Below are 9,341 nucleotides of genomic sequence, written 5' to 3'. Positions count from 1 at the left end.
TGAATATATTTAAAATTTCTGTGAAAATGTTTCAAAAACTGTTGATGTTGGAAAGTTGTTTTTGCAAGAATTATGAGTGACCAGAAAAAAACAAAGCCCTTGTACATTGTAAAGCGATTAAGCACAACAGTCGTGTACTACCTTGATAAGCATAATCATTTGTTGTTAAATCCCCTCATTTATATACTCTATGCCAAAATATTAGAAACAGCTCATAACGATGTGCAATCCCAGCGCAACAAAACCACAAACGACAGCAACAAAAATTCCCTCCTTTTGCACACACCATCACCAACAAACAGAAATTTGAAGTGCGGATTACAGGACTGTTGGACTGCATTAAAATGTACATGGGGTTCTATCTTCTAATGTGTGTGCGTGAGTATGAAAATAACAATGGTTTAGAAATAAATGTTCACAAGTTTAGCAGTGTAGCTCATGGTAAAATATGACAATACAGTGCAAATGTGCAAGCACCCCTTCCCATTTAACTAGACATCAATAAAATACTATAGGCAGTAAAAAGATATTGCGATTCTTTTGCAGTAGTTGTGCTAAGTGTGAACTGTCCTTTTCAGTTGTTCGACTGCTCCTTGTCCTCTGCTGAGTTATTTTAGAGGTTTCACTATCTTCATTGAGATGTAGTTCTGGAAAAGGCAAAAAAGAACCATGAAATTACTGCTTCTCTGGTCATGACTAAGTACATAAGGCATATTGCATCACAATTTGACATCAACACCTGCCACACAAGAGCATATGTGAAACCACTGAGTGCACTTTAGGTAATACTAGTTGGAGCAAATGACTTCAGAATATATGATCACTACACTCAGGTGGTCCACCTTGTCTGTGCTTACCGGCAGAGAGTACAGCAGGATGGCGAGGAAAAGAATCACTATGATGAGGATGATGAGTCCGATGAAAAGGCACCTGAACCTTCGCCACACAATGAACTTCATGGTTTTACATGGGTTGGTGAACCAAAAGAATGATGTTTCCGGGCGCCTGATGGTTAATAAGAATGAAAGAGGCAAAGCGTATTTGTTAGACAATATGGCCCATGTGTTGACAGCAAAACACTTCTCCTGAATCATCACGATTTTTTATTTAGAGATCAAATGTGCACAATGCAAAATAAGCTACGTTTCACAGTCATACTTGGGAGGGTCCAGTTTTGGGTTCATGTTGGGTTCGTCCCTGCCTTTTCCTGCAGGTCTTTCGTCTGCATGTGCTTCGCTTACAATCTCCAGTGTCATCTCTACTTTTCCCTGAAAATGTAAGTTGAGCAGATATAATGAGCACAATACAACAACATAAAATGAGAATCTGTGGCACATACTCAAAGAACTAATGATATAAACTGTTGTATTTGGAGCTCTGAAATAAAAAGGGTCATGTGTCCAAATTCCAGTTAAATTAGTCTTAATAGGGAAACTATGTGACCAACAATTACAAATTAGAAGGTAAAGTACCGACATTATTCACATTTAAGTCAACATTGTCCTCAATGTTATTCCAAAATTTCTAAAGAGAGTCTACTACAAAAAGTCAACTAATGTTGAATCTTTTTTTCATCCAATCACACTGTTGTTCATTCAGTTGCTCAATAGTACTGGTTTGAACGAGGCTCAATACCTCAAAAACTGTATTCTTCTATCAATGGGTCTTTTCTTTACTCATACTTTACTCATTCATACTTACACCAAGGACCTTCTTCCCATCCTTTTCAATGGAACAGGGCCACCAGCCTCTGACTGACTGCTGAGCAAACAAAGACTTGGCATGCTCGGTCTTGCGTGGGGCTCCGATCTCCAGGTCGTCCATCATCGTAAGAGAACACTTCTCAGGGGTCTTTGAGGGAGCAATCAAGTTACGCAAATCGAGCTCCAGCGTGCCTGGGATCACACAGTACAGTACTGCAATGGTCATATTTTGTGATCGTGGTCTCTGGGTTAACAAAACACTTAAAATAAGTTCTCCTGGTTTAAATAGAGATTTACTGTCTTACCGAGGTAGTCATCCAATGAGAATTTGTCGTTATCCCATATCTGAACAATCAGCCTGGGGGGAATCCTGAACTCTGTTTTGTCAAGACTCCAAAAATGCTCCTGTTGAATGGTGAAAATGTAAAAACACATTTTTATGAACAATTTCAACAATGCTGCCTTATTTTTTCTTATGGGCAGTATTAAAATGGTCTTTATTTTATTGTAAGAAAATTTGCTGACTGGCCCTGACAAGCTTCACCTTCTTGGACACGAGGCAGAGTTGTTCAGCAGGCAGGAAGTCAAACTCGAAGACGAACCTCCAGTTAAAGTTTCCATCTCCATCCAGAGATCTGTAGTGGACATCAGTCTTCTGCTTGTCCTCCTCCATGCCTGGCATCCAGCTGGCAATGGGAACAAAAGTTGTGAGCATTCACTGTCCCAAGTGGTTCCGTAGTAACTTAACTACTGCACAGCAAGGCTTTTTAGAAATTAAGTAAAATTAATATAAATAAACTTAAAGATGATTTTAGAAATGGCTGTTGATGAGCAACAGGATCTTAAAAAAACCCCCAAAAATACTCAAAATTTTAACAAAATAAAGACATGTATGTCAAACAGCGTATATAAATATTCAGAGCCTAAGTTTCATTTGAATGATTCATCAGCCACACCCTTTGACATAAATGTCACTCATGTGTTCTCCTGTGATGCTGGTCTCATCTAAAGTCACTTCTGTGGTGTTCCAGATGATAGCCCGCAGGAAATACCTAAACAATTAAACACAATCAAAGTAAATTATTGTGGGCATCTGATGTGATCCAGTGATGAAGTGCTGAAGAGTTGCACAGCACCCACTTTTTAGGTTTGCGAGGTGTGATGTCAAACGGAGGCCCTGGGATACCAATGCTTTTGGGAAAAACATCTACCCACATCTGAAGACTTCCCTAAATGAATACAATACAGAGGTTTTAGAAAATAGTTGTGTCAGAGAGAATGTGATACAGATACAGTATCTCTGAGCTGTGACGTCTAACCTGAGATAGATTAGGCTGGAAGGTGCTGTATAGGGTCCTGGTCTCCACATGTTCAGGGACAAGTCCCTGTTTTCTGAGCACATGCAGACAGAGTCGTTCTCGGGCTGGGCCCAAGTGCTGATGAATTTCTTTATTGTTCTCTGAATGTGAAAACATAATGCACCTTAATTAGATTTAATTAGACATCGTAAGTCATTCTCACAACCGATTGTCCAATCAAAATCAGATTCTGTCGCTCTCATTTACACTAATATAATTTAAATCATTGACATTACCAAATTCGGCCAGCGTGTACTCTTTGCCATTGAACGTGAGTGATGTGCCGTTGTCTTCAGTCCTGGGTTTGGACAAGCCTTTCATACGAGCCAGGTTCTCCAAAATCTGAGATGGCTTCAGTTGGTCCTGCCACTGGTTGATACCAGAACTAAGATAGCAAAAGTGAATGAATGATTTTCATCATTTAAATGCATTTCTCCCTCAACTTTAAAATTGCCCGCATCCAGATTTCCCTACATGCAGTAGGTTTGTGGCAGGCCACAGTAGGAGTTATATCGGGACAGGAAACGGTTCTCCAGGTCAATCACTGTCTCGCCGACCTTCTCATCACGGGTCAGGAGGTCATGGTCATAAATGGAGATTTTCAGGTCCTTGTCCTGGGGCAGGAAACACGTCATCTCAAACATCCTAAACGAAAAAAGGGAGCATTGAAAAAGTGGTAAGGTGAACTGGATTTACCCTTGAAAGATAATATGGTCCATATTATGCTATCCATTGCCTCTTCAAAACATTTACCTTCCAAACACAGGGTTTGTGGTGTTGGGTAAGTAATGGTCTCTGTCATCAATCGTATTCTTTCCTAGTGATATCTTTATGTATGGATCACACTGAGCAGAAGAGAGAACACATGTTCAAGCTGAAGATGCTGACTGGGCCAACCTGTGTTGAAATCTGCTGCTTTTATTTCTGGTAATAAAAAAATCATTCTCACACTTCCATTGTTGTCTTTGGGCTGCAGGTCTATACCTCGGACCACATAAATCCTGACCAGACACTCCTGAGGTCCACTGTCTGGAAGCTCTCTGAACTGACGGGGAGGAGGAGCAACACTTGGGTCATCTGGCAGAGGGTAGAGCTTGAACGAACCCTGGAGACACAAAAAGATGCACAAATCATATATGACTTTTTCTCTTTAATAAATAATAAGAACCAGACTTGTTCCTGAGTTGAGATTCAGCCCATCTAATAGTATTTAATAAATTAATAAACACATATTAGCAAAGTAAAATCTTTTACACAATAGTGTCAAACTACCTTCAATTCCCCAACCACAGTGGGGTCGTCATCCCCATTTTCATTTTTGCCTCGCTGCAGTTTGAAGGTGTCGCAGAAATCAGTCAGTCCTTTGAATTCTGGGACATTCTCCAGTTCACCGTCATACACCTGAGAATACACAGGAGAGAAGCTTCCATACAATTTCCAACACAAAGTGATGATCATTATTTATGCAGCCATGACATACAGCAATACACAAGTAAATAAATACTGGAAAGTATGCCATGTGGGAAGAAATAAAGCAAACTTACTTTGAGGGTGTCATATCCTTTTTTGAGGTAAGGGCCACATCTCTCCTGGTCTCCAACTGAAGCGTAGAATTTACTCCACCAATCAACCGTCTCTTTTTCCTAAGGATTAAATTCGACATTTTTAATCTCCATATATATATATGGTTCTCTGGATTTGGTATAAGAATCTGAATTCTTGATCATACTCTCTCTTTAGGCTCACCTTCTCTACATTCTTTGGAGAGAGACGATGAGACACAAAGCAGAAAAGACGTCATAGGTACATACACAAACAGAAGTGACATAAATGCAAAAACATAGTAACACGGAATAACAGAGTAACATATACGAGAATCTGAGAAACAGAGTAAAATAAATGGAAAAGAGATTGATAAAGGGATCACAGTTGCAATTTCACGATTGACGGTAAATCTGAAAACAAGGGCGTAACAAAGGTAATGTGCAGAGTATGCAATTGCACTGGGACCCTGGACCTCTAGGGGGCCCACCAACACCACAGCTCCCTTCCCCTGCAACATGAAACCAGTGGTTTAGTGGTGTCCACGCCTACTATGGGTGAAATGTGGCTTTGAGTTACGACCAGTGTAATGATTTTGATCTTGTCATTTATAATAGTAAATTAGAGGAACAATAAATCTCCTTTCTCATATCATATCAATGATTATTAAGTGATTTCTTGTCCGGCAGCTATGACACCCCTGTTTAATTCCTGACCAAAATAATGTTTTCGATCTATTTAAAAAGGGGCTTATTTGTTTTCTTGTCATGAGTTAAATAAGAAGTTTTATACCACTGTGCTCATGTCTGCATGACAAATATGAAGCTACTGTCTGCAGCTGGTTAGCTTAACTTTACACTGGGGGAGGAAAAAGGAGACGGCCAGCCCGTCTCTATCCACAGGTAATAAAATCTACCTTTTTGGCATTTCTAAAGCTCACTAATTAATACATTACACCCCATTAGTTTAATCCATATAAAAATCCATGTTTTGCCCTACTGTGTTGTGTGTTGCAATGGCTAGTCCTAAAAGGTCTCAAACCACGATCTTTTCCTAAACCTAAACCTCTAGTTTTGTGACTGAAAACTGCAACTGAAAACTGAAAGTAAGTCAGTTGCTAGTAAGTATAAAAATAATAAGTCATTGTTTGGTTTCACATAGGACAGAGTCTTTCCAGTCTTGATGGCAGACTGACCACCTGGTAGCAGTAGCTTCACAGTTAGTGCCAGACAGAGTAATATAAATCTTCTCATCTAAGTCTTGGCAGGAAATTGAAAAAAAAATTCCTCTAATATCTAACTTTTGTTTTAGGTAGAATAGCTGTCCTTCCAGCAACATCACTGATGGATTTGATCAGTCAGTTTCCATGTGAGTTTGCTCCAGGGCACATTTACATGTTACGCCCCTGCTGTGAAAAAAAGTTATTAGATGTGCCCATTAAAGTAGCATCAATTAAGTACAATCCCCACAATGATTAGTGACAATGTAACATCATTATGAGGACTTTGGCAAGCACTGCATTGTGGATTAAGTGATATCAGCCTTTCAGTGTCATTGGTGCCCAGCTTTGTGAATTAGAAAGCTATAATAAGTAACCATACATACAAAGTAGGAGGTGGCGGTAGCCATTTTGTTGACAGCAGCTGACATGCTGTACATGAACTGTAAGCCAAAGTAATAAAGTCTTTCAAATTTGACAGGAGTCAAATTATGCACTATTTAGTGGGTTGATTTGGTTTTAAGAAAGAAGAAGAGCTATGAACAACATGAAGCATAAGTCATTTTGTGATGCAGTGGCAAAGTTTACCTGAGCCTCTAGCAAAGGCCTTGTTTCTTCCATATTAATGGAGACATGTTTGGAAGGAGTAGCCATCATCAGAGCCACTGTAAAAAGTGTGAGGACACCATTAGAACAAGGACTTTTGTCTTTCTGTCTTAGCTGCATGAGAATATTGTCACTTTTGCCTCCTTACTTTTGGAAGACATGGCTCCCTCTGCAGTGATGACATATGGGTCACATCTGAACTCCTCCAGACTACTGATGGTGCACTGACCCACCACAGGCTTCCTGCCAAATGGACGGTGGTCAATCACCTTGAGCACAATGGGAGGAGTGTACATCTCATCCTTTGGAAGTAGCTGGATGGAGAGTACAGAAGAGATGTCAGATATTTCTAGTGCAGAAGATTTAATGTCTCCATCCCAGCTTGTGTAACCCTGCCATTACCACTTTGATGAAAAGAACAGAACTGGGGAAATTTGGGCTCTTCTTCATGTTCTTGATGACAGCTGACTCCACCCTCTGCCCCCCACACTCCACCACCAGGCTGGGCGAAGACACTGAGGCCAGCTGGTACGGCTTCATGTTTCTCAGGCCCCATGCTAGAATCTGCATACATACACACAGAGATTTAGAGACATTATGTAAACCATTTCACAGAGACAGTGTGTAAATGTTGTGTGTTACCTCTACAGCAGTGAGCTGCACCACAGGCCGGATACCCTGAGGGACCATGTAGAGGTTCTCTGCTCTCTTTGGGGGCACAATGGGAAGGTCTGACTCACCCGACTACACAGAGACGGAGACAGGAGTTTATGATCATATATTATAATTATGCTTACCTTTATGTTTTTCCAGTATTGTTACATCTAATCACACTGGAGTGCCAACTGAATGAGTATTAGTAAAGCCTCATAACGTGAGAAGATCACCATTAATACGTAATATATCAGTCTATGTTTGATAGAGGTTGTAGTGGGCGACCCGTTGTATTAGTAAAACATCAGGCAACTACTGTACAGAGCATAGCTGTGTTGTTTATATAAAGCAGCCTCACCACCACTACTTTCAGGGCAAACCTTGTCTTTAAGGATGAGTTCAGCAGCCACTAGTGCCTCCCCCGCCTTGTGACCTTTCTGGATGATGGGGTGCCACAGCAGTTTGGGTGTCTGATCCATGCCTGGGTTCAACTTCACCATCGGTGCACAGATGCTGCGACCCAGCAGCTCATCCTTCCCCTGAGCAGAATAGAACATGTCGCAGTTATATTTTTACACCTCTAGCTGACGCTCTCATTAATTATTGAGAATTCAATAGTATTGAAAGTTTCCCAGATTATGCATATTAAAAATGAAGAACACAAAGTCTGCATGATCTTTTTTTTTTAGATTACAGTTCAATTTTATAAGGCAGACATAGGAATATTTCTGCAGTACTCCACAGTTAAATGTATTATAAGGCACTTTCTAAATACTGAAATTACACATACTAGTTGTTCAGATGCTTTCACTACACCACAACCTACCACTTGGTCACTGTCGTAGAACTCCAGTACAACATCAGGGGGCAGGTGAGCAATGCTCTGTGGGTCTCCATAAATCTCCACATCATTGAAAATCAGAGTTTGGTCCCAGGTTGGGTTCAGCGTTGCTCGCAGCTTCTCAGTTGTCTTACTAACATGCAGGAAGGAGACATGTGCATATGGATCTATGAACAAAACAAGAGGTGTTTTAATGGTCATGTGTAATGGTTTTCATCGCTTGTTCAGACTCATTTCATTTGACAAGTAAAACTTTAACCCGTTTGACAGGTTTTATATTGATATTAGAAATTAATCAGTTAATTATATTTTTGACCAGCAATTAGAACCTCACCAGAAAAGCTATCTTTGTCCATAGATGCCAAGTTCCGTGCCTGATAGATGTAGACTCGGAGATGGTATATATGTGACCCTGTGGAGGGGAAAAAAAAAAAAACAAAACAGTCACATATATATGTGTATATATGTTTTTATGTGTATGATGTCACATGCATCTGTGTCACTTTATGCATCACTCACTGTCAAAAGAGCAGGATACAGTGGGTGTGTTGGCACCAAACATCTTGGTGGCATCCACTTTGGAGCCTTTCTCTTTCGCCTCAGTATCAACACCCTGCAGAGTAAACCATTTTTATCTGTTCATGCGTCACACAAACACACTACCCAAATTAAAAACACGCCATGGCACTGTACATACTCTATGTTTAATACATAAGTCAATATTTGAAACCATTTGCTGACTCAGTAAGCTCAAATCCGGTTCACGGCTTTCCTCTCCTATGCGGACAGATGCTATTAAAGCCACAGTCAAACTGTCTTCAAACTGTCATGAACTCAGACTGATTCAAATTAGATTAGATTAAACCCTTCATTTTTCTTTTGTTACTCACCAGCGCCCCCTCCAGTTGAAAGATGGCAGATGCTCCAAGCCGGTCCTCTGGTGCCATCTTTCGCCTCCAGCGCCTTCGACGAAATGTGTCTGATGAACGCTCCTTCCTGTGAAACTTCCAGCCAATCAGGGAAGAGAATTCCCAGCCCTCTGGGTCTCCTTGGTCCTGTCTCTGTGAGCAAAAATGAAAATCAAAGCGATACAATCGTTATTAATGCAAGATTGTACACTGTGACACAAAACTGGAATCCATAGACACTTGAATATCGGTCTAACGATCTTTGTAAACTTAATGTTGTCCAAATTCAGCTTCCTATTTAAAAAAATGTTTATGCGCTACAGTATGAAGATTATCACTGTCCTATGGTCCTGTACAGACCTCCAGAGTTGCTCCTGTAGGGAGTGCTGCTCTCTTTCGAGGTCGAACCAGCCTCCTCCTGCGGTGGACATGGTACACCTTCTCTGCAGGGATCCAGGACCGAGGCTTGTCATCCGGGGGAATGGTGACTCCATATTCCCAGCCTGCAGA

The 9,341-nt window shown here is 40.7% G+C and overlaps 1 protein-coding gene across 2 annotated transcripts in view; it reads right to left on the bottom strand.

Annotated features, from left to right (window-relative positions):
• Window positions 1-168: 168 nt before the first annotated feature.
• myof (myoferlin) overlaps window positions 169-9,341 on the bottom strand; it is a 28,977-nt gene continuing 19,804 nt past the window's right edge. For both annotated transcript variants that reach the window (XM_046376310.1, XM_046376311.1), the window contains 27 exons: window positions 9,192-9,334; window positions 8,814-8,984; window positions 8,443-8,536; window positions 8,258-8,335; window positions 7,909-8,090; window positions 7,463-7,621; window positions 7,071-7,172; window positions 6,831-6,992; window positions 6,577-6,742; window positions 6,411-6,487; window positions 6,209-6,265; window positions 4,808-4,819; window positions 4,606-4,704; window positions 4,334-4,462; window positions 4,011-4,166; window positions 3,815-3,906; window positions 3,536-3,706; window positions 3,298-3,446; window positions 3,023-3,162; window positions 2,844-2,932; window positions 2,660-2,755; window positions 2,248-2,389; window positions 2,009-2,108; window positions 1,702-1,895; window positions 1,159-1,268; window positions 858-1,005; window positions 169-647 (listed from right to left, as the gene is read on the bottom strand). In XM_046376310.1, the coding sequence (XP_046232266.1) occupies window positions 609-647; window positions 858-1,005; window positions 1,159-1,268; window positions 1,702-1,895; window positions 2,009-2,108; window positions 2,248-2,389; window positions 2,660-2,755; window positions 2,844-2,932; window positions 3,023-3,162; window positions 3,298-3,446; window positions 3,536-3,706; window positions 3,815-3,906; window positions 4,011-4,166; window positions 4,334-4,462; window positions 4,606-4,704; window positions 4,808-4,819; window positions 6,209-6,265; window positions 6,411-6,487; window positions 6,577-6,742; window positions 6,831-6,992; window positions 7,071-7,172; window positions 7,463-7,621; window positions 7,909-8,090; window positions 8,258-8,335; window positions 8,443-8,536; window positions 8,814-8,984; window positions 9,192-9,334 (3,257 nt within the window). In that variant the 3' untranslated portion in view covers window positions 169-608. The remainder of the gene's footprint in view (window positions 648-857; window positions 1,006-1,158; window positions 1,269-1,701; window positions 1,896-2,008; window positions 2,109-2,247; window positions 2,390-2,659; window positions 2,756-2,843; window positions 2,933-3,022; window positions 3,163-3,297; window positions 3,447-3,535; window positions 3,707-3,814; window positions 3,907-4,010; window positions 4,167-4,333; window positions 4,463-4,605; window positions 4,705-4,807; window positions 4,820-6,208; window positions 6,266-6,410; window positions 6,488-6,576; window positions 6,743-6,830; window positions 6,993-7,070; window positions 7,173-7,462; window positions 7,622-7,908; window positions 8,091-8,257; window positions 8,336-8,442; window positions 8,537-8,813; window positions 8,985-9,191; window positions 9,335-9,341) is intronic.

The sequence above is a fragment of the Scatophagus argus genome, chromosome 21 (assembly GCF_020382885.2).
Source record: "Scatophagus argus isolate fScaArg1 chromosome 21, fScaArg1.pri, whole genome shotgun sequence".
Classification (NCBI taxonomy): domain Eukaryota; kingdom Metazoa; phylum Chordata; class Actinopteri; family Scatophagidae; genus Scatophagus; species Scatophagus argus.
The sequence above is the reverse complement of the archived record's forward strand: the minus strand, read 5'-3'. Positions and strand labels throughout refer to the sequence as shown.